Raw genomic sequence first — 25689 nt, 5'->3', positions numbered from 1 at the left:
TGGTTTCAGGAAAATACCTTTCAGCAACCTGTGTACATATTTATTGAGCTTGCTCTCTCACATCTATGCTGTGTATGTGTACCAAAAGGGGCTTATATATCATGCTTGGACTTATTTGCAGGCTGACTTAAGAGACCCTTTTACAAAGCTGCAGCAGCAATGCTGCCATGGTAAATTCACCATTCAATTCCTTTGGGCTTTGGTGCATTTACTGTGACTTTGTAAAAGGGGGCCTTAATTCAGTAAATACTCCATTCACTGCCCCTTGTTTTTTTGGGATGCAGTTTGAACCACTTACAGAATCTACAAATATATCCAAATTATCTTACTGAATTTATTTTGATACCCAAAACAAAAAATTACCTTAGAATACATACCATATGCTGGTGCAGCAGCACTGTATCCATATGGTGCCCCATAACCTAAAATAAAAAACACAGAACTTGTCTTTCAGCATGTGGCACATATTAAATCCATGTTCAGTGCTACATGATATAGAAAGTATTCAACTTTCTACACCATGCTTGAAAAACAATCAAACCTGTACCAAGCTCAAGAAAAAGGGCAACTACTGTTTTAATGAAATGCTTATATAAAGAAGAAAAACTTCTATAAATTCTGCTAGTTTGAATCTATGAGGGTTAAATGAAAAGTAATACCTCCATCTTCATAACTTTTATTTAAAAGAAGATATTGTAATGAATTAAAAAAAAAAAAAAAGTTTGACACAATCTCTCATTACCTGCATTTACTTTTTTCTACATAGTTGTCACCATTCACTGCACATTTCTGCCAATGAAGCTTTTGAAACCCATCTTCCATCTCTTCATTTCAGCCAAACAGATGGCCTTAAAGGTATTCCTTCAATTTTGGAAATTGCATGGGCTATAAGGCAGACAACATAAGATTGAGACCCATTTTTGTATTTGCCTCCGTGGTGTTTTGTGCTGTGCAAGGCCAAGCACTGTCAGTTTACAACACAATTTCCTTCTTGTGCATTCAGACTCTTCTTAATCATTCTTGCAACGTTTTCAAGGCTGCAGTGTAATTCTTTTGCGTGACCCTCCAACTGTACTTTATGAGTTTGTCAACATTTCCTGTGTGAGACTCATCCGCTGCTGTCAAGGGTTATCCACTTCATTTTTGATCACATAAATCAGCCCTTCCTGGTCCATTTTTCAGCCCAGTGATGCACAGAACTCCATATCAACACAATCATTACTACAACCAAACTGCACATGATGGTGAAAATCAACAATCAAGAAATTCTATCACGGCACATTGTTTAAATCACACCGATGAGTGCTCACTGCATTCTTCAATTTCACAAGCAATAGCAAAACAGCTTCTTCACTCGGACACTTCCCACCAACTGAAGTGAAAAAAAGACTTCAAAGAACAAATGAACATGTGTAGCATGTCAGTGCTGACATCTATTGATGTATTTATGGAGGTGAAGGAATTACTTTTTATTTAACCCTCTTTTAAAAAACACATATGTTAGAGATAACCTGAAAATTTTAGCTGAATGCATCTGGATGATGAAACCTTCCACAGAGGAAAGAAGCAACAAATATTAGTATTACTCAATTACGGTGTCAGGTCAAAAGCGCGCCGAGACAAAGGCACGCCCAGACAATTGAGCGCAGTGCGGAGGTGCGCGCCGCATAAAATTACTGTTTTTAGGGCTCCGACGGGGGTGGGGGGTGGGAGGGGAACCCCCCCACTTTACTTAATAGAGATCGCGCCGCGTTGTGGGGGCGTTGTGGGGGGTTGTAACCCCCCCATATTTTACTGAAAACTTCACTTTTTTCCGTTTTTAGGGAAAAAGTTCAGTTTACAGTAAAATGTGGACGGTTACAACCCCCCAAGCCCCCCATAACGCCAGCGCGATCTCTATTAAGTAAACTGGGGGGGCTCCCCAACAAAACCCCCCCGTCGGATCCCCTAAAAACTGTAATTTTCTTCGGTACGCCTCCGTCTTGCGCTCAGTTGTCGGCGCGCGCCTTTGTCTTTCGCGGGGTTGTCTATGAACCCTCAATTACAGCTGTGCAAAAATCAGTAAGGACCAAGGGTGTAGGATTTGGGGACTGGGATTTTATTATTCCTCGGATCTTCCTAGCCCAAAGGAGGCATTTTTGCATGTTGAGTTGGGCAAAGGGCAGGAAGGCTGAAAGAGACGCAAGTTTAATAGCAGGAAGACAAAATCCAGGAATGCCATGGGAAGATTAGGTTCTGTCCTTGATAATCTTTCCAGTAAAAAGAGAATTGAATATTGACAAGTGGGTTTCTTCCCTTCACCCATGAGGATGTGCCTCAACTAAGTGCCTCCCTCCGGCGGGTATCTTACCTTCTGGCCAGCTTCCACCTGGCTCTTTTATGCGGCCTACGATGCAATGCAACATTTTCATTGCCGCCCCTGGTGTTATCTTCTGGCTCTCTCCTCACTGCCGCAGTGTGCACAAAGCCGCAGTTGGAGGCTCTTCGCGTGTCCCGCGCCTCATCCGGAAGCATTTCCTCTGATGTCAGAGAGAAGGCTTCCTGTTCAGGTGCGGGTGTGTAGGAGCCGCTGCCGCCTGTGGCTTTGTGTAAACTGCGGCAGTGAAGAGGAGAGAGCCGGCCAGAAGATAACACTGGAGCGGCAATGGAAATGCCGCATCGCACCGCGGGCCGCATAAAATAGCCAGGCGGGTTGGATTCGGCCCACGGGTCTTGAGTTTGACACCTGGGCCCTATAGGAAGCCCAGAGAACCTCCCGAAGTCTCCCATAGATAGTAACAGACTGTACTCACAAAACTGCTTGGTGCTGTGCCTGTAACAGCTCACACTACAGCTGGACAATAGAGAAGATTTCTGCCTCAGACAAGCATATAGGATTCTTCAGCTGTTTGCACTTTGGGCTGCCTTTTAGACAGGTTCTGAGAGCCTGAAACTCTCGACCCCACTAGCTCCTTAAGGGGGCTGGAGGGGAATGTAGCCGGCACCCACTAAAGTCCTCTGGATGAACACGGGGCCACTCAGCCTATGCTCAAGCACCTAATAAATCAGGGGTAAGCAGAGCTCCCAGGGGAACGCACCCTAAGGATTAGTGCAGGCTGGTTAGGTAAGTGCTCTGCAAAAGGGTTGCCCTCCAGCTACAGCCGTCTGATCCAGAGACTATATCTTCTCTGAGGCAGAGCTGTCCCAGAAAGTCAAGGAATTTCTGTAGCAGTAGGAAGCCTCAAAAGTCAGATAAAACCTCCCAAAATAACAACTCAGATTCAGAGTAGATGAAAAGACACCTTTTCAACTCACTTGCACAAGGAAAAACTGAGGAGCTGAGGCACTGCCCAGTGACACAAAGAGGAAGCCTTCTCTCTGACATCAGAGGGAATGCTTCCAGATGAAGCGCGAGACGCGCTAGGAGCCTCCGGCTGCGGCTTTGTGCACACTGTGGCAGTGAGGAGAGAGCCAGCCAAAAGATAACACCGGGGGCGGCAATGAAAACTTATTGCACCATAGGCCACATAAAACAGCCAGGTAGGCACAGCATGGAGGGAGGGAAACAACAGAGGCAGGGGAAATGATTTTATTTTCAATTTAATGATTGAATTGTGTCAATTTTGAGAATTTATATTTGCTGTCTATAGTTTGCACTGTTCAGGAAGAAATGCATTTGTTTCTTTTTCTCTGGGGTTGTACTGCATGCAGAGTCTTGAATCTTAGGGTTTCCCTTGTACTTTTTGTTTTTGGTCCTGTACTTTAGTACTTTTTGTTTTTGGTCCTGTATTTGCATAGGGGTCACTGGGTTCTGGTAGAAATGAATGTTGAGAAGCATACAGTGTGCTTTGTGTAGTTTAATTTTGTGGTTAACCATTATGTGTTGTTAATAAGATTATAATGTGTGTGTATATATGAAAAATGAATGGAAAAAATGGTGTTACAATTAGTACTATTATGGGGCAGGGTCTGAGGCAGATATAGTTTTGCTTTATGAATTCCCTTGATGCTCCATCCTTCTCCAGAACACCACAATATCAAAAGCTTCCCTTGATGCTCCATCCTTCTCCAGAACACCACAATATCAAAAGCTTTTTTCTATATCAAATCCTACAAAGATATTAGGTGGAGTCTGGCCTGCGACTTAGCCTGTGTTTTGGATTTCGGCCCCTTAATGTGACTGAGTTTGACACCCCCTGTTCTAGTGCAATTTATCTAGTAGTCCTGAACCCTAGGGATATACCAAAGCAGTCCTCCAAGCCTAGGACAGGCCCAATGAGCCTGCCATCAAAACGGAGGACCAGAAAGCGGAGTCTTTCCTGACTGATATGTCTACTCTATAGAACCTGGTAAAGGTATGAAGGGCAGACCATGTAGCTGCTCTACAGAATTCCTCAGGCAAAACTGCCCGAGTCTCCACCAATGAGGTTGCTACTCCTATGGTGGAGTGCTCTTTCAATGTGATCAGCAGTTGCTTACTGCAACCTACATATGCAGACTAACTGTTATTTTAATCCATTTGGAAATTTAGGCCTTAGATGTTGGCTTCCCTTTCTTAGCATGACTGGTCAGAACAAAAAAGTGATCCAATATGCAAAACTCATGGTAACTTCAAGGTACTCGTTTGACATCCAGCAAATGCAACACTTTATCCTTTTTCTTTGACCCTGTAGGATGAAAGTGGACAGATTTCCTGATTGAAGTGGAAGGCAGAGACTACTTTCAGTAAGAATGATGCGTTAAGGAAAGTCTTGATTCTGTAATCTTAAGGAAAGGCTCCCTACAGGACAGAGCTTATAACTCGGAGACAATCGCCATCAGAAACACTATCTTGACTGTAATATCCAAAAGGAAAGCCTCCTGTAAGGGCTCATACGAAGCCGTACTTGCAACAGGGTGTTAAGATTCTAAGATGGGAATGGGAGATGCACCAGAGGGCGCAAACAAAGAGCTCCTTTAATGAACCGGGTGACATCTTGGTGAGAGGCTGGAGAGCCTCTTCCCCTCCGAGCTTGAAAACAAGAAAGGCCTACTTTCAGCGATTTGCCCAATAGTACCTCCTGAAGTCCCTCTTGCAAAATTTCCAGTACTGAAATTGGAGCTCGTAAGAGCTCTACATCATCCACAGCACATCAGTGCTGAAAGGACTTCCAGGTCTTAGCATAAGCTGCCGTTGATGGCTTCTTAGATCTAAGCAGAGTGGCGACGACCATATCAGAGTAACCCTTGCAGAAACACTTCTCAGCAACTTGCTTGCAGAAAAAAAAACTGAGTGGCAACTTCCTGGGAAGATGACAGAGTTCAAAGATGATTGACAGTATTCAGCAAGCAACTTACAGGTTCAGATGTAGAACCTGAAAATAATAAAACTAATGTTCAGAAAGACACATTACACTAGAATGTGACTGAATGTGATTTATTTATGGACCTATGATGGCAAAAGTGTGCATGCAAACCTGGGAAAATTCTCTAAGTTGGTTGTACACCCCCTCAGATTTATTTATTTATTTTTGCATACATTAGATTAGTTGAGAATTATTATTATGATATTTTATTGTGCACATGTAGAGTAGTAATTTGTTCTGGAATTTCAAAGATAAAATGATAGAAGTATTTCTTCACAGACAGGGAGATGGACATATGAAAGGGCCTGCTGATGGAAGTAAATGCAGGATCAGAATTCAAAAAAGCTTGAATTAAGTACAGGAGATCTTTACTTATAAGTAGATGACTGAATTCTTAGTAATGCCCATTAATGCCAAAGACCACCTTTCTTTCTGAAGAACATATTTGACAGTAAGCATTCTGTAACAAAGCATTTCTTATAGGTCCATACAATACCTGGTGTTATATATGCAGGGGCAGCTGCTGCTCCCAAAAATGCCCCTCGTGCTAATGCTGCTCTTCCTCTGCCTCGAACTGCTTGGACAGCTGCTGTTACTGCTGAACTTACAACACCTTTAGTCTGCTGTCAGTAAGAAAAGAGGGTTTTCAAAATCACTAATCTATTAAGTACATCACTTCAGTATGTTTCAAGTCAATGCAACCTCATCCAAAAATTAACAAACCAATATGTTATTAAAGCAAATTAGCTTAAATTTCTCTTTTATTTATTGATAGAAAAGAAGCCATTAATGAAGAAATGTTCAAAATAATGGCCCATGCAAGTAACATGAAGGCTATAGCTTCAACATTTGAGAACACTTCTGGCTTAGGATTTGAGACTAAAGATACACATCTAAGCATTTTCTAAACTTGCACACCATGACTACCTACCTGAAGGGAAGAAATACGGGCAACAATGGATTAATTTGCAACCACATGATTTACTGTCATAAAACCTCAATGGGCATTATCTATTTGTTGATAACACTTCCATAATGCTATATACATGATAAACAATTAGAGCACTAGGTAAAGAACATATGGATAACTAATAAAAACTACATATGTATGATAGTGGAATTTCACTTATTTATGTTCAAATATCTTTATTAAATCATGAAGATGTAATACAGTATACTTCCATTATTTCACATACAAAACCTTTATATGTAACTAGACAGTAAAATATAATGACATAATGCAACTTCAGAATAGTTTTGCTTTATGAATTCCCTTGATGCTCCATCCTTCTCCAGAACACCACAATATCAAAAGCTTTTTTCTATATCAAATCCTACAAAGATAGAATTCCCTTTGAAAGCTCATACAAATTCCATGGCACCTAACAAGCACTGGACGTTCATCACTGCGTTTCTCTCTTTGAAAAAACCTGCCTGATTAGAGCCTATAATGACAGATTAGATTCTTACCTTGATAATCTGGGTTCTGTTAGGATACACAGGAGTCCTTACTTGAACTGTTCATTCCCATTTCCCATGAACTGCAGAAGGGTATCATTTTAAGAACTTGATACTCCTCCCCTTCTGCAGTATAGAACCGCACCCTCCTCAGTTGGTACCAAAACAATTGAAAAGAGAAGAGGCACAGGGAATTCCCCTTGCAATAAACATATTCTGCTCTGAAACTCAGAAAATAGAACAATGAATTATTAACAACCAATTAACAAGTAAACAGTGAACAATATATCATGCACATGTGTAACTAAGACCCAATCTACTAAGAGTAACCAATAGGGGCTATAGGACTCTCCCAAGAGGAAAGAGAAAAGGAAAATGCTTAGGACCTGAAACACATCTTTCTTAATCTTAGATACAGCAGAAGAGGTGCCAAGACGGACACCGGCTATGTCCGAGGCAGAAATCAGGCCAATAACTGCAAATTTGCACAAGGAGGGTAGTACGGACTCCTATGTATACTCCCAGATCATTGAGGTAAGAACATAATCTGTCATTCTGTTACATATACACAGGAGTCCATACTTGAGCTGACATACTAATTTTATGTGCCTTTCTTTGACACTATGAAGTATAAAGAGTATCTGACTGATCCCAATTCATCTTCGGGAAGTGGTTCTATGGCATGAATGTCTAAGAGTAGTTGCACTGTCACTTGGACTTTGACACCTTCTTCTGTGCCCCTCCCTGATAATGTTCAGCACCCAATGGTCGGATGAGATCTGTTCCTATTTGTACCAGAATGCTAATAGCAGCCCTCTAAAATGAGGAGGATTGGCCATCTTCCTGATGTCATTGTTTCTTGTAAGTCAATCCCTATAACTGACAAATCGCTGTCTGAACCCCTGAAAGGACCTTTGAGAAGAGTGGCCAGAGTAAAATTGGCTCGATCTCCTAGAGACATGAAAATTGCCTCTACTGCCCCTGGCTGGCTGATGGTTCCTACTATCTGGGAGGGATTTAGTGCGGTAATCCACCACACTGGTTATGAGGTCATCATGCCCTTTGCCAAAAAGCTTCTGTCCCTTAAAGGGTAATCTACTGAGAGTGGCCTTGGAGGATGAGTCACCCACCCATTGATCCAGAGCATCCGTTGGACAGAAATGGAGTAAGCCAAAACCTTACTCAGGACTCTGATGTCATATAGAGCAACGGCCACGTAATCCACACCCTCCTTAAACATGTGGGGACAGGAATCCCCAAGCTCCGAGGAAGAAGTCCAAAGTATGGTATACTAGGCTCATGTTATGAAGGAGGCAGCTGCTGCAGCTTTGATACCCAAAGCCAGCATTTCAAACTGTCTTTTTAGGATTGCATCCACTCTACGATCCTGCGTATCCTTCAGCATCACTCTAGGAAGGGAGGTCGCTTGGTCACCTGCGCCACTGCGGAATCCACCTTTGGCTTGACAAACAGTTGCTGGAAGTCCAGAGCCTTAGGATAGAGCACTCTTAAGCGAGCCATAGGATAGCTTTGGCCACCTTAAGTGAGCTTTCATGCGTCTCCCAATGATCAGTGACCAAAGAGGTAAGAGCTGGATGAGCAAGAAAAAAGTTTCTTTGCATTAGTGCCACAAATGACAGAGCACTGTGAGGTGGAGGGTTGCTGGGCATCAAGGTTCAATATAAACAGGGTGTCAGTAATGACATGGGAAACTGAAGCTGACCTGAAACGGCAACGCATGGAGGAATCATCACTGTGATTCGCTGCTGCTCCTGCCCCCTAGTTACTGAACCTCAAAAGGGATCCCACATTGACCTCTGTTGCAGAAGAGCCTGCGATAAAAGCATGGAAAGGGACTTCCAGTCATCCCAGTCAAGCTCCGAAGGGTCACCAACACTGGGAGCTGGTGTGGTATTAGGTGGGAATGCCTGCTTGGGAGAAAGATCCCCTTTTCGTGGAGAAGGCACACCTAAAGGCATTGCAGCACTTCCTGGCCCTGTTAAATAGGCTTTCCATAAGAGGCTGACAAAGTTGGAAAAGCCTTATAGTAGGGAACCTGAGGATCCTTGCATAACCCCAGACTGGAGAAGAGGAGATGCATCATCTGACACCACGAGCTTGTATTTCGCCCAATCGCTGCTCGGTTCATCTGAGTAGAATCTCTTCCCCTTGGAATGGGTTTTCCTGGATTTCAGGGGTTCCAAGGCTTTAGAGGACTGATTAGGGGCCGAGCCTGAAACTCCTACCCTTTCCTCCCATGTCCTGCTGCATGTGGAACACGGTTACTCCTCAACGCTGCACAACCAATGCAGGATCCAGGACTAGAAAGATCTGGGGCATCCATCAGAGGCAGACATTTACAAAATCGAGTGGTTTTGAGGCAGAAAAAATTTTAAATTTGATAGCTAAAAATCCAAGATGGCTGCCATTAAAAAATTAATCATGACAAAATCGGGCCATTGGAGCTATATACATAAATAAAAAAGTAGTGATTTTAGGGGTTTGGAGGTGGGGAACCAGAGTACTAAACCCAGAAACCACTAAAATGCAAAACTACAGACCTCCTCCGATGTTCCTCATAGAGAATAATGGGAGTACTCACTGCGGACTTCTGGTACCTGTTGTCTGAATCAGCCTGGCTGCAGGAAAAGGATTTCTGCTTCATAAATTGTTCAGGCCTCAACCTTTACAAGAATTCTTCTGGCTGCTGACCGGCTGGACCATGACCAACGATTACCACCTCTGGATTCCTCACACAGCAACTGGGTAAGAAATTATACAGCTGGCTCCCTGATACCCCGAGGGTTCTTACTCATGGGCCATACATCCCGTGTTCAAGCCTCTGATAAAATTAGTAGGTGAGCCACTCCCAGGGGGACGGACAGACTGAGCTCCTGAAGGGAGCCAAAGCAGGCTGGCTCTGCAGATACTCAAGAGACTGGCCTGGGGGGTGCTATCTCTACTGCAAAATAGAAAGAGTTTCAAGTTTTTAAAGTGATACCCTTCTGCTGTTCGCGGGAAATCGGAATCAACAGCTCAAGTACAGATTCCTGTGTGTCTGCAACAGAAGATTAGGAATGATATCCAAAAGTCTGTGGGCTAATATTTTAGTGTATATTTTAGTATCCATATTTAATAATGAACTAGGTCTATAGGCGCTATTGTGTTGTAGACCCCATCCTGGTTTTAATATGGGCACCACTATAGCTCCTCGTATCATTATCAGGGAATTATATTTCAATTGCAGAGAAATTTAGACAATATGTTTCAAGGCATTTAAACTAGAAGGTGGGGGTGGTGTATGTACGAAGGACAATTATAGAGACCACCCCCGGCAAAAGAAAAGATGTGATAGTAGTAAAGATTGCAACATAATCAATATCAGCAACTCATTTCTTAGTATTGCAACGGAAAGTGAAACGAAACAAAAATCTAAAAGAAAAAGGAGATAATCACTGAAAAATTGCTGGAAAGCGAAGACCACAAATGCTCGCAGTTTAAGTAACAAAGTTCATGATCTGCAAGCCCTGATGTTAGAGGCAGATCTAGATATTGTCGCTATCACAGAGACATGGTTCAGTGAATCACATGGATGGGATGCAAACATACCGGGATATATCTTTTTAGGAAGGACAGAGATGGTCAAAAAGGTGGAGCAGTAGTTCTCTATGTAAAGATCAATATCCAAGCAACCAAAATGCAAGGGACCTGGGGAGAGGAAGAAGTGATATGGATCGCTCTAAAAAGAGAAGATGGAATTTCTATCTACGTGGGTGTAGTCTACAGACCTCCGACTCAATCACAGCAAATTGATAAGGATCTGATTGTGGATATCCAAAAGTTTGGAAGGAAAGAGGAGGTTCTGCTGTTGGGAGATTTCAACCTGCCGGATGTGGACTGGAATGTTCCATCTGTGGAATCGGAAAGAAGTAGGAAGATTGTGGATACCTTTCAAGAGGCTCTGCTCAGACAAATGGTGACGGAACCCACAAGGGAAAAAGCGATATTGGATCTGGTCCTCACAAATGGAGAGAGTATCTCTATTGTTCGAGTGGGTGCTCACCTGGGAAGTAGCGCTCATCAAACGGTTTGGTTTGATATAACGGCTAAAGTGGAGAGCGGCCACAAAGTCCTAGATTTCAAACGTACAGACTTTAGTGCAATGGGAGAGTACCTGAAGAAAGAGCTGTTAGGATGGGAGGACATAAGAGAAGTGGAAAGACAGTGGTCTAAGCTGAAAGGAGCGATAAAAATGGCTACGGACCTTTATGTGAAGAAAATCAATAAAAACAAGAGAAAAAGGAAGCCGATATGGTTCTCCAAACTAGTGGCAGAGAAAATAAAGGCAAAAGAGTTGGCGTTTGTGAAATATAAAAAAACCCAAGAAGAGGAGTGCAAAAAGGACTACAGGGTGAAACTGAAAGAAGCCAAGAGAGAGATACGTCTGGCGAAAGCACAGGTGGAAGAACATAGAAACATAGAAGATGACGGCAGATAAGGGCCATAGCCCATCAGGTCTGCCCACTCTACTGACCCACCCCCAAGTCTACTATCCTAGGGATCCCACTCCTGATGACAGGTTCCCTTGGCTTAACCCTCTAAGGGATCCCACATGGGCATCCCATTTGCTCTTAAATTCTTGCACGCTATTTGCCTCGATCACCTGCACCGGGAGCTCGTTCCAAGGATCAACCACTCTCTCGGTGAAGAAATATTTCCTGGTGTCGCCATGAAATTTCCCGCCCCTGAGTTTGAGCAGATGCCCTCTTGTGGCTGAGGGTCCTTTGAGAAAGAGAATCTCTTCTTCCAGCTCGATACGGCCAGTAATATACTTAAACGTCTCGATCATGTCTCCTCTCTCCCTAAGTTCCTCGAGTGAGTACAGCAGCAAATTTTTCAGCCTTTCCTCATACGATAGGTCCTTGAGCTCCGAGACCATCCTGGTGGCCATCCGTTGCACCGACTCTACTCTCAGCACATCTTTTCGGTAGTGTGGCCTCCAGAATTGCACACAGTATTCCAAATGTAAAAAAAGGGAGACAACAATTTTTTCAGATATATTAGTGAAAGGAGGAAGATGAAAAATGGAATTGCTAAACTAAAAGATGCTGGGAACCGATATGTGGAGAGTAATGAGGAAAAAGCAAATGTGCTAAACAAATACTTCTGTTCTGTGTTCACAGAAAAAAATCCTGGAGAAGGACCGAGATTGACTGGCAAAGTTACATGAGAAAATGGAGTGGATTCTGTGCCGTTCACGGAGGAGAGTGTTTATGAGCAACTTGAAAAACTGAAGGTGGACAAAGCAATGGGACCAGACAGGATCCATCCCAGGATACTATGGGAGCTCAGAGAGGTTCTGGTGAGTCCTATTAAAGACTTGTTCAACAAATCTCTGGAGACGGGAGTGGTTCCTGGGGATTGGAGGAGAGCGGATGTGGTCCCTATTCACAAAAGTGGTCACAGGGACGAAGCAGGAAACTACAGGTGAGCCTCACTTCAGTTGTTGGAAAAATAATGGAAGTGTTGCTGAAAGAAAGAATAGTGTACTTCCTTGAATCTAATGGGTTACAGGATCCGAGGCAACATGGCTTTACAAAACGAACCTGATTGAATTTTTTGATTGGGTGACCAAAGAACTGGATCAAGGACATATGCTATATGTAATTTACTTAGATTTCAGCAAAACCTTTGATACAGTTCCTCATAAGGAGACTGCTGAACAAACTTGAAGGGCTGAAGTTAGGACCCAAAGTGGTGAACTGGGTCAGAAACTGGCTGTCGGACAGACGCCAGAGGGTGGTGGTTAATGGAAGTCGCTCAGAGAAGGAAAGGTGAGTAGTGGAGTCCCTCAGGGTTCGGTGGAGTCCCTCAGGCCGATTCTGTTCAATATGTTTGTGAGTGACATTGCTAAAGGGTTAGAAGGAAAAGTGTGCCTTTTTGCAGATGATACCAAGATTTGTAACAGAGTAGACACCGAAGTGGAAGTGGAAAATATGAAAAAGGATCTGTAAAAGTTAGAGGAATGGTTTAATGCCTGGCAACTAAAATTCAATGCAAAGAAATGCAGAGTAATGCATTTGGGGATTAATAATCGGAAGGAACCGTATATGCTGGGAGGTGAGAAGCTGATATGCACGGACGGGGAGAGGGACCTTGGGGTGATAGTGTCCGAAGATCTAAAGGCGAAAAAACAGTGTGACAAGGCAATGGTTGCTGCCAGAAGAATGCTGGGCTGTATAAAGAGAGATGTAGCCAGTAGAAGGAAGAAGGTGTTCAGTTTTGGAGACCGTATTTGGCGAAGGACATAAAAAGACTTGAAGCGGTCCAGAGGAGGGCGACGAAAATGATAGGAGGCTTGTGCCAGAAGACGTATGAGGAGAGACTGGAAGCCCTGAATATGTATACCCTAGAGGAAAGGAGGGACAGGGGAGATATGATTCAGACGTTCAAATACTTGAAGGGTATTAACGTAGAACAAAATATTTTCCAGAGAAAGGAAAATGGTAAAACCAGGGGACATAATTTGAGGTTGAGGGGTGATAGATTCAAAGGCAATGTTAGGAAATTCTACTTTATGGAAAGGGTGGTGGATGCCTGGAATGCGCTCCTGAGAGAGGTGGTGGAGAGTAAAACTGTGACTGAGTTCAAAGAAGTGTGGGATGAACACAGAGGATCTAGAATCAGAAAATAATATTAAATATTGAACTAAGGCCAGTACTGGGCAGACTTGCACGGTCTGTGTCTGTCCGTTTGATGGGGGATGGGCTGGAGAGGGCTTCAGTGGCTGGGAGGGTGTAGATGGGCTGGAGTAGGTTTTAACGGAGATTTCAGCAGTTGGAACCCAAGCACAGTACTGGATAGAGCTTTGGATTCTTGCCCAGAAATAGCTAAGAAAAAAATTTAAAACATTTAAATTGAATCAGTTTGGGCAGACTGGATGGACCATTCGGGTCTTTATCTGCTGTCATTTACTATGTTACTATGTTACAGGATTTGGTTTTTGAAAACAGGTAGAGGACATATGAATTTTATAATACTGCTAGACAGTGTCATAAAAATCAAACACTGGTTAATCAGGAATAAATGGATGACCTTGCTCCTTTACATTCCCAGTTTAAGGAGTGTCCTGGAGTTTAAGAATCAAAATAAATAAGGGGACACAAGGAAGCTAATGATGGCCACTCCCTGTGGTCCAAGAAAGAAGCAATAAGCTTGCTTATTATTTACATCATTAATTTATTGACCACAGTTTTACAACAGAGAGCTTTCTTTTAAGATTAACTATATCTATTCCCAGGTCTGTTGTTAGTGGCTTGTACATTTTAAAAGCAATATCATGCAGATATTAAATAATACACCAAGTCTGCTGAAATGCTTTCATACTGCTAACATAGAGAAGATGGTTATGCTAATAGTAGACCATCCTATTTATTTAGCATCTCTCTCTCTCAAAAAGCATTACAAAATACACAGTATAACAATTAGTTATGTTTAGGGCTGGCCCAATGGCAATGCTATACAATACCCAACTTAGGCCTTCTATTTCTCTGGGTTGCTGCAGCATTCACAGCCCTGACAAGCAGATGGGTTGAAAGTTTAAAATAATAGTGATATCTAGGGCATAAGATTTAGGGCCAATGATTACAGGGCTATAGAAGGAGCCCTGACACATTTTTCCTGGCTGAGGGTGGTCACTATGACCTATGTTCCTTCTAAGTGGAACACATGAGCAACTGCTCATACATTTTAGGAATGTCACTCATAGATTTTATATGGTTGCTCAGAAAAATGCTTGCAAATTTGATATTAGATTCTGCCAACACAATAAACTTAGAATCACCAACACCTTTTTCACCCAGCCAAAACAACGCCTCTACACCCAAATGGACAGCATCGCAACCAAACTGACTACATAATCTGCCAGCAAAAATGGAATGGATCAATTTTCTCTGCAAAAACACTACCAGGAACAGACAGTGGATCTGATCACCATCTCCTTGTAGCCAAAGTCAGGGTCAGACTATGCAAGATCAAGAATCCAGACATGCAGTTTGATATCAGTGAGATTCCTGTGCAGCATGCAATCGAAGTAACAGGTTCAACCTGCTCAGGCAGGAAGGAGGGGGCCCAAAAGAAATTGTGAGCAGAGATCAAAGGCATCATCAAAGAAACTACTCAAAAGCATATGCCATACAAGAGGCCAGTACGTGGTAGGAACTGGTTAACTGCAACCACCCTCCAAATCACTAATAAGAGGAGAGAGGCAAATGCTAAGGGCAGTTGGAATGAGGCGAGGTAACTCAATGCTGATTTCCAAAGAGCAGCCAGGAAAGACAAGAACTTCCTGAATGCTCAATGCATGAACCTTGAAGAAACCTATAAGAAGGGCCACACCAGGGAATTATTTGCCACAGTGAAACAAGTGAGAAAGCCTCTCTCAGCACGCCAATCAACCATCAAAGACTGATGGGAATGAAATTAGCGACCAAAAGAACATCAAGCAGAGATAGAAATAATACACAGCACCGGCACTGACTACCTTGAAGAGCTTGGGAGTCAAGAGAAAGCAGAACCAGCCCTTCTAGAAGTGAACTGGATTGGGCACTGAGGCAGTTGCCAAAGAACAAAGCACCTGATATTGATGGAATCCCTGCAAAGCTGCTCAAACCAGTCCCAAGAGCCACACTGACAGCACTATGTCAGAAGATCTGGAGGACCTGAAAATGGCCAAAGGACTGGAAAAGATCAGTTTTTATTTCACTGCTGAAGAAAGGCGACGCCAGGGATTGTATCAACTATAGAACAATTGCCCTGATCCCCCACACCAGCAAGGTGCTTCTAAAGACCATCCAGAGGCACTTGGGCAATACCCTTGATAAAGAATTTCCTGATGCCCAAGCTGGATTCACAAACTTGAGGTAGATCATAGAAAAGGCAAGGGAGTACCAGAAGAAGCTCTACCTGTGCTTCATTGACTATACCAAGGCTTTTGACTGTGTTGAGCATGACAAGCTTTGGAAAGCACTGAGTGGGGAAGGAGTGCCAGTGCACCTGATCAGGTTAATCAGATCGCTCTACTATGATCAAAAAGCTACAGTGCGAATCAGGTATGGAGATACAGAATGGTTCAAGATCACAAAAGGTACAAGACAAGGATGCACCCTCTCTTATTTTCTTTTCAACCTCTATACAGAAGTAATCATGAGGAAGCTGGACTTAGATGATTTGAGTGTTGAGGTGAAAATAGGCGGAAGAACCATCAGCAATCTGAGATATGGCAAATGAAAGACCTTAAGAAGTTGATCCTGAAACTGAAAGAAGAAAGCAAGAAGATAGGACTTTACCTGAACATCAAGACAACCAAAATCATGACTACCGCTAACACGAAAGTTCACAAAGATCAACAATGAAGAAATAGAAGTGGTTGACAGCTTCATTTTCGTTGGGTCCCTCATTGATCAGTGGCAGTTCAACAGCAGAGATCAAGCGTCAATTAAAACAGGTGTGAAGCCATGATGAGCATGGACCAAATAGGGAAGTGCAAGGGCATCTCAGTCACCATAAAACAAAGACTGGTCACGGCCATTGTGTTTCCAATCATGACATATAGCTGTGAGACATGGACACTCAAGAAAGCAGATAGAATAAAAATTGACTCCGAGTTGTGCTGCTGAAGAAGACTTCTACGAATCCAATGGACAGCTAGGATTACCAACAAAGAAGTTCTTGATCATATAAACCCAGAGTTGTCCCTTAAAGGCAAGATTACCAGACAGAAACTGACCTATTTTGGACATGTGACGAGGGCAAATTCACTAGAAAAGGAGATGCTACTCAGAATGACCAGTGGTTAAAGTTAGCAGGGGAGATCAAAGGCCTATTGGATGGATACCATCAAGAATGACATGGGAATGAACATCAAGCAAGTGAAAGAAGCTGTGGAAAACAGGGAAGCATGGCGAAGACTGGCCCACAGAGTATCCAATGGTTGGACATAACTGAATGTATAGTTGTTCATATGCAAAAGTTTTTTTTTAGAAGTTGTTGCTCAAATGAAAAAAAAATTTGCATACACTCAGCCAATCCTTTGAGGGAGCATTGTCTGTGACTTGATTAAACTTAAGTAAAAGATGGGGAACAGGAGAGAAATTAGAAATGGTCATTTTGGGGTAGAAGAGTTTCTTGAGAGAAATTGTCATACAAACTATTATGGAAAACAACTATACATTTCAACAAGTTTATAGAAGGTGTGCTAAACATTTTCTTGGTTTTGTTTTTTTTTTTTGTTTCCAAAATATGGCTGTGAACAAGGAAGCTCTGCTCAAATGGTATTACATTGATTGGGGGTAGAATTCTAGAAAGCAGTTGCAGACTAAAAAATTTGCCCAATTCGAGGTTCGATCCAAGATGGCCACAGTCGTGGTTCATTGAGCAACCGCTCGCAAACCTTACCTTGAAAATTTCGTTTTCTGGCAGTTTCCCACTGTTGATTTCGGTTATGCCGAAGAGGAGAGGAAAGAGTGCATTTTCAACCTCGTGGCGCCCTGGTGCAGTTTCCTCCAGCAACATCGAGGAGTTGTTGAGGCGGATGCAGGGCGCCATTGGAACGTCGGCGTTGCCCCCGCTTGAGACGCTTCCTGGAGACGGATTGGAGGCGTCTCTTCGGGCTCATGAGTCCCTCCTCCCAACCCTCGTGCCGCCAGTTCCCCGGGGGTGGAGAGGCAGTCGGAAGTCGGCATGAGCTCCCACCCTGAGATTGCTGGGAACGGCGAGACAAACAACGATTCAGGCTCTCAGAGTTTGCAGCAGAGCCTGAATCTACATGAGGATATTACAACGCTGGGGTCAGTCCTGACACAGGAGGAACGGAGAGGAGAGGTTCCTTTGGCTGGTGAGCCCAATTTTCTACTATCAAATTTGCAGACTTTTAATATTGTAAAGCCCCAAGAAGTTACATTGGAGGCTTTGTGGGATTTGACTGCCAATTTGGTTAGAACAGTGAACACTAATTACTTTCAGATTGAGGGGAAAATAAAAACTCAGGAGAAGGAAGTTCTTCAGATAAAACAAGACCTGGGAGAATCAAAATTAGATATTCAGAGCATTAAAGATCAACTCAAATCTTCCAAATTGCTTCAGGATACTTTAATTAAGGATAACACTAATTTAAGAAGGAAGATAGAGACATTTGAAAATTTCTCTAGGAATAACAATCTTAGATTGATTAATTTTCCCCAAATTTCAACAGTGACTCCAAGAGAAATGTTAAAATGGTATTTGTTGGAGATATTGGAAGTACCGGAAGATTCATTGCCTCCTTTCACCCAGGTCTATTATTTACCCAACAAAAATCAGGATTTTCAAGAAAAAATTCAAGGACCAATTGATGTATCTGCCTTACTTGAACTGTCTGATAAAGAAAATGCAATACCTGCTACATTGATTGTGACCTTGGCTATCACATTGGATAAAAATTGGCTTTTGAGATTATTCTTCAAAAATAAAGAGAAAAAGTTTCTTGACTTTAAGATACAAATGTTCCCAGATCTGGCAAAAGATACACAAAGACGTAGAAAGGAGTTTCTATTGTTAAAACCTGGAGTTTTGGCTCTTGGGGGAACTTTCTATCTCCGTCATCCCTGCAAATGTATAGTACAATATAATTCTCAGAAATATGTTTTCTTTGAGCCAAACCAGCTGACGGCCCTTCTCTCCCTGTCCCACCTGGAGAAGGGAAAGAAATGAGGGCTTTAAGATATTAGACGCCTGAACATCAGTTAACCACGTACTAATTATCTTTAGTTAATATTTTTCTGTTATTTCCGTTCATATTACATCATGGATCATATGGTGGACTTGAGAGATTATGCAATACTTTGTTCTTATGTAAATTTATGAGATTTCTTTTGCTGTAATCACTTTCTGTACAAGATTTATCTTGATTTGTTATTTGAAATTTATAAATAAATAAATAAAAAATTTGCCCAATTCTACAAGTAATGAAGTAAAAAAACTCCCCATATGCATGTTTTTAACAACTGGCCTTATTAAAACTTCCAAGGAGAAGCAGGATAGCTTTCAATCCTTAATCCTACTCCTCTGCCCTCCAACCGTTCCCCTTAACTGTATCCATGACATCCTGTTTGTCTTTCTTGCCTGTTTAGATTATAAGCTCTTTCAAGCAGGGACTGTTTTCTTACTCTTTGTGACTCTGTATAGCGCTGCGTGCATCTGGTAGCGCTATAGAAATAATTAATAGTAGTACCCATTATCACCCAGTTATTGTGAAATAAAATAGAAGCACAAGGAAAAAAATTACTTTGTTAAATTACCACTATGCAGAGCTCTGCTCCCAAGAAGCTATATCTTAGGCTTTACCTTGCAATATTGGAAAAATAAACTTATCAGATGCCATTTACTTCCTCTCATGAGGCAATGCGAAGGTAGGTGTGCTTTTTGACATTCTATTTGGAGACAGGGCCAATGCAACTCACAGTACAAACTGCATGAACATGGAGCAGCAGCTTCAGGAAGGCAGTACAGAGGGGATTGCTCAAATCCATGTTCACTGGTGTGGCAGCAAGTGCAATGCAGATGAACTCAGTTCAAGCACAGGGGGCCTTTGAGGGTATCCACATCCTGAAGGTACTATATATCTCCGCCTCCACCGCCAAGCATGAGGTGAGAGAAAGATGGAAAGTTCATAGGCCAAAAGTAAAAAAAAAAAAAAGGAGGAGAAAGGAGCAAAAAGAGAAAGATGTCAGAGACAGAGGTAGGTGAGGAATTAAAAAGACAAGAAAATTGACAAAAAGACAATGGATACTAATGAGAGACTAAAAAAAGACAGATAGCAACTTATTGGGGTATGAGATGTCAAGAATTACAAACAAGGCAGACAGAGGAAAGTAGGAGATACTAGGACCAACATGAATGGAAACATAAAATGCTCAGAGAACGAAGACAGGAATGGAAAAAAAGGTATTTATTTTGATTTTATTAAATGGAAAGGGTTAGCTCTGAGAATTTCTGATGTCTTTGCATACAAAAGGAAATGCACTTTCCTTTTTCCTTCTGCATTTCACCATAGAAGTTTATGAAGGGCTCCACTGGCATCCACAGGGAAGGGGAGTGACAAAGGCCGCACATAGGCCTTGTCCATAAGCAGTACCCTCAAGACACATCAGGCTGAGCATGTTTCTGGCAATGCCCCTCACTGCACTGTGATCGACATAGAAAGTTGCTAATAGGGAGTCATGTACTTTCAGGAATGGGAATTAAATGATACCCTTTAATCAGCTAATATATCCTCTTAAGATTCTCCACCCTTATACTAACTAGCATTTAATAGAAAGGGATCAGTGAATTAGTGCACAGTGGTTGTTGCATTAGGGAAAATGTTTTATCATACTGAGAGAGTTCAGTCTGGCCGTTATTCTGAGACATGATCATAAAAAATACATTGTATATTTAAGCTATCAAACAAAAGCATTCAGGGGTATCTTGTTAAGATCAGTTTTGTCTTACAGAGTTCAGGATGTTGTGTTTTTCCTTTTTATTGAGATTGTTTAACAATGAAACCGCTTGTTGAATATATCACTTGTTCATTATGATAGATTTGGTTGCATAGTGACTGCCCATTATAACTATGTCTCCATTCTTTACCTTATGTAAAGATTTGAATGTATTCATAACATTTACTATACCAGGGTATTTGCTATAAAACGATTCCATTATATTTAAATGAAGCTTTTACCAAAATGTTTCTCAAAACCCCATGATAGAGGGTCCTAATGATACCATATTCTGTCACCCTGAAGCATATAAATCTTCAGGCAACAGGGCACCAGCAGGGAGATGTAGCACAGCAGAGATCTCATGACTCTGAATTTTAATCAGTGAACTTGTGACAAATGAATTAAGTAGCATGATTCACACACACCAAGCTTCACATCAACACACCTTCCAATAATAAAATAGGTGTTAAATGCAAGTTCTTATATTATGCAATAATGCACTGCCTGGGAGAAAACTACACATAAAAGGCAATGCTGTAAACTAGGCGCTAACATTTGTGTGCTCATTGCATGAATTTAGAATACTAGCATCTATATAATAAAACCGTAGGCGGCGCATGCGCAGTCTTATCAGCGTGCTTCCATGATCCGTATGTCCGTGGCCGCCAAGACTGCAGCATGCCCCGCGCTTACTACGGCCCCACGCGCAGCTCAGTTCGGCACGGCGGTTTCCCCAGATAGGGGAAGCCGAAAAAACTCAATCCCGCCTCATGGTCCTGCCGCCGCTCACGAATTCCCCCCCCAATCCTCCTGCAACAGCCGCTACCGCTCCTGTTCAAAGCGGCCTGCTGAGGTTCGCGGCCGCTGTAACGAACCTCGCAGGCCGCTCTCCACATGGTAGCACGTTCCCTCTGACGCAATCGCGTCAGAGGGAACATGCTACCGAGTTGGAGAGCGGCCTGCGAGGTTCGTTACAGCGGCCGCGAACCTCAGCAGGCCGCTTTGAACAGGAGCGGTTGCGGGAGGGGGGGGGGTCGTTTTAACAGGAGGAGTCGCCGAAAAAAACCTTCAGCCGCAGCAGGCCAGCACACGGGAAGGGAAGGGGGAGGGGCCGAACGGAGCAAGGCAGCTCAAGGTAAGAAGGGAATGGGGGGTGGGGGAAAATGTTTCTACTACTCAGCAGGGACCTGGAGGGGAAGGGAAAACCGCTGCTGCTTCTGCAAAGGAAAGTGGTGGTAGGGGAGAGAAGGGAATGGGGGGTGGGTGGGGGAAAATGCTGCTACTACTTCTCAGAGATCTGGAGGGGAAGGGAAATATCACAGCTGCTTCTGCAAAATAAAGTGGGGGGGAGAGAAGGGAATGGGGGGTGGGGGAAAATGCTGCTACTGCTTCAGCAAGGACCTGGAGGGAAAGAGAAATACCGCTGCTGCTTCTGCAAAGGAAAGTGGGGGGGGGGAGGGAAGGGAATGGGGGGTGGGTGGGGGGAAATGCTGCTACTACTTCACAGGGATCTGGAGGGGAAGGGAAATAGCACTGCTGCTTCTGCAAAGGAAAGTGGGGGGGGGGGAGACACAGAAAGAAATACAGACAGACAAAGGAGGCTAGGGAGAGAGACAGACAGAAATAAAGACAGACAGGGGACCAGAGAGACACAGAAATAAAGACAGACAGGCAAAGGGTGCCAGGGAGAGAGAGAAAAAAATTGCAGGAGGGAGAAAGACAGAAAGAAAGGAAGAAAGAAACAGGAGCAGGGAGAGAGACATAAAGAAAGAAAGACAGACAGCCATATATTCTAGCACCCGTTAATGTAACGGGCTTAAACACTAGTATACTATAAATGCATACTATAATACCTGTCTAAGCTCCCTAAGCATTAGTCTGTAAATATACAGTAACACAGTAAATGATGGCAGATAAAGACCCAGTCAGTCCATTCAGTCTGTACAACAACTTGGCCAGAGCTGCACCTACCACTCAGCACAGGTCCCAGTCACCTATGCTTAAACACCGGTTGCTAACTCTCCAACATGCCAATCATATATAGTACTTCAAAAGACTCAACAGTGAGGCAAAGAAGGTTTAGGGGTTCCCACAGTGGTAGCGGTGAAGAAAAACAACTCGACTAACAAAATAAATGGCTAACTAAAATGGAGTGAAGTTAGGTGCCCTCAGTATGAAGGGACAGCGACGGGAGAATTTTTCCAACGCTACTCACATCAAGGCGGAGACAACCAAGCCCCCACCTACACACCATCACCGGGCACCTAAGTGTGCTTTACATCAAATGGTGCAATCACCATAACATAATAAACAGTGAAAAAAGTGCATTCAAATACGGCTACCACTCTGGAAACCCCCCCAGCCAACTCCCAAAGCTGAAAGGAATTTTAGGGAAAAAGAGTACTTAGCTCAGTGAAAGTTGTAATCCAGGCGTCCAAAGTAAGGCAACGAACGCCACGAGAAGCCAGGTTCAACCGGCCTGGTTTCGGGAGCAAGTCCCAGCTGACTTGGATCATGTGTTTGACTTTTTGAATCACAGGTTCCTGAGGAAGGGACTTGCTCCCGAAACCAGGCCGGTTGAACCTGGCTTCTCGTGGCGTTCGTTGCCTTACTTTGGACGCCTGGATTACAACTTTCACTGAGCTAAGTACTCTTTTTCCCTAAAATTCCTTTCAGCTTTGGGAGTTGGCTGGGGGGGGGTTTCCAGAGTGGTAGCCGTATTTGAATGCACTTTTTTCACTGTTTATTATGTTATTATGTTATGGTGATTGCACCATTTGATTTAAAGCACACTTAGGTGCCCGGTGATGGTGCGTAGGTGGGGGCTTGGTTGTCTCCACCTTGATGTGAGTAGCGTTGGAGAAATTCTCCCATCGCTGTCCCTTCATACTGAGGGCACCTAACTTCACTTCATTTTAGTTAGCCATTTATTTTGTTAGTCGAGTTGTTTTTCTTCACCGCTACCACTGTGGGAACCCCTAGACCTTCTTTGCCTCACTGTTGAGTCTTTTGAAGTTCCTCTGGCATATATTTTTTTGGAGTCTTGTAGAATCATATATAGTAGGCAACCAAACATGATGACAATTGGAAGATTAGGTTTATACCTTCGATAATCTTCTTTCCATTAGTCCCTGTTGATTCTATATGCTAGGTGTTCAATCCCAACCCGTAATCCAGGAGTTGCAGAAATCCAAACTCAGATTTTCTGAGCACATGCTCCACCTCATTAGCCTGAGAGCTAAAAAACATATCCAGTTAAGTCCCAAAGCCATACCTGAACAAATCCATCATAAGGGGGTACGGGGGAAAATCCCCAGGAACACAAACAAGTCTTGAACTAGGCTGCTCTAGAACACATGAACAAGCAATAAACAGGCATAACGGCAACTGAGAAAAACATTGAGGAACAATGTAGAACTAACCTACTCACAGAAAACTTCCCACAAGGAACCGGCGTGGCTCACTGTAGCGGTGAAAGAAGCGATCAGAGTCATGAGATCTCTGCTGTGCTACATCTCCCTGCTGGTGCCCTGTTTCCTGAAGATTTATATGCTTCAGGGTGACAGAATATGGTATCATTAGGACCCTCTATCATGGGGTTTTGAGAAACATTTTGGTAAAAGCTTCATTTAAATATAATGGAATCGTTTTATAGCAAATACCCTGGTATAGCAAATGTTATGAATACATTCAGATCTTTACATAAGGTAAAGAATGGAGACACAGTTATAATGGGCAGTCACTATGCAGCCAAATCTTTGTTTAAGGCTTTGTTTAAGGAATGGAAAAAGCCATAAATTGATGAAAACTGGAAAAAGCACAAGCAACATCAAAGCAGGTGCCATAAGGCGGTGAGAGAGGCCAAAAGAGACTACGAGGAAAAAATAGCCAAGGAGACAAAAAACTTCAAGTCGTTTTTTAGATATATTAAGGGGAAACAACCTGCGAAGGAAGCGGTGGGGCCTTTGGATGACCATGGAATAAAGGGAGTGCTAAAGGAGGACAAAGCCGACAAACTGAAAACATTTTTTGTGTCTGTATTTACCGAAGAGGATATCCACAACATAACGGAAGCCGACAGGCTATATGCAGGAAACGAAGACGGGAAACTGACTGAGTTGACGGTCAGTCTAGAAGAGGTATGCAGGCAGATTGATAGGCTTAAAAATGATAAATCTCGACTGCATTGGCATCCATCCGAGGATAATCAAGGAACTGAAAGGGGTTATAGATAAACTGCTTCAACTAATAACCAACCTGTCGATTAAATCGGGAAGGTTTCTGGAAGACTGGTAAATGGCGAATTTTATGCCGGCCTTCAGGAAAGGTTCGAGGGGAGATCCAGGAAACTACAGACCAGTGAGTCTGGCCTCGGTACCGGGAAAGATGGTAGAGGCGCTGATAAAGGACCGCATCGTTGACCACCTTGACAGATACGATCTGATGAGGACCAGCCAACAAGGCTTCAGTAAAGGAAGATTTTGCTTGATGAACTTGCTGCACTTCTTTGAGGGAGTAAACAGGCAGATAGACAAGGGTGATCCGGTCAACATTGTATATCTGGACTTTCAGAAGGCGTTCAACAAGATCCCACATGAAAGACTGCTTTGAAAAATTGCGAGCCATGGAATTGAGGGTGAAATACTCACGTGGATTAAAAACTGGTTGGCGAACAGGAAACAGAGAGTGGGGGTAAATGGACAATACTCGGACTGGAAAAGCGTCACAAGTGGAGTGCCACAGCTTTCGGTGCTTGGACCCATGCTCTTCAACATATTTATAAACGACCTGGAAATTGAAATGATGAGCGAGGTGATTAAATTTGCAGACTATACGAAGTTATTCAGAATAGTGAAGACACAAAAGGATTGCGAAGACCTACCATATGACATAAACACGCTTGAGAAATGGGCTGTGACATGGCAAATGAGGTTTAACTTGGATAAGTATAAGGTGATGCATGTCGGTAACAGGATGTCCTGTGCAGTACTCAGAGAGGCCCCCCAGGAAAGAGACTTTGGAGTACTGGTCGACATGTCAATCAAGCCATCCGCGCAATGTACAACAGCGGCAAAAAGGGCAAACAGAATGCTAGGAATGATTAAGAAGGGGTTCATGAACAGATCGTAAAAGGTTATCATGCCGCTGTACCGGACCATGGTACGCCCCTACCTGAAATACTGCGTCCAGCACTGGTCGCCGTACTTAAAGGATGACACGGTACTACTCGAAAGGGTCCAGAGAAGAGTGACTAAAATGGTTAAGGGACTGGAGGAGTTGCCGTAAAGTGAGAGATTAGAGAAACTGGGCCTCTTCTTCCTTGAAAAGAGGAGACTGAGAGGGGACATGATTGAAACATTCAAGATAATGAAGTGAATAGACTTAGTAGA

At 43.1% G+C, this 25689-nt stretch overlaps 1 protein-coding gene across 9 annotated transcripts in view; it reads right to left on the bottom strand.

The window, feature by feature from the left end:
- STRBP (spermatid perinuclear RNA binding protein) overlaps positions 1 to 25689 on the bottom strand; it is a 307353-nt gene that overhangs the window by 14005 nt on the left and 267659 nt on the right. For 6 of the 9 annotated variants that reach the window (XM_033959926.1, XM_033959924.1, XM_033959927.1 and 3 more), the window contains exons 16-17: positions 5821 to 5947; positions 378 to 422 (exon numbers count right to left, since the gene is read on the bottom strand). In XM_033959926.1, coding sequence (XP_033815817.1) covers positions 378 to 422; positions 5821 to 5947 — 172 coding nt within the window. The remainder of the gene's footprint in view (positions 1 to 377; positions 423 to 5820; positions 5948 to 25689) is intronic. The other 3 variants (XM_033959928.1, XM_033959930.1, XM_033959931.1) reach the window with 1 other exon arrangement.

The sequence above is a fragment of the Geotrypetes seraphini genome, chromosome 10 (assembly GCF_902459505.1).
Source record: "Geotrypetes seraphini chromosome 10, aGeoSer1.1, whole genome shotgun sequence".
NCBI classification, from domain to species: Eukaryota; Metazoa; Chordata; class Amphibia; order Gymnophiona; family Dermophiidae; genus Geotrypetes; species Geotrypetes seraphini.
Note: the sequence above shows the minus strand (reverse complement) of the source record. Positions and strands in the feature narration are given on the sequence as shown.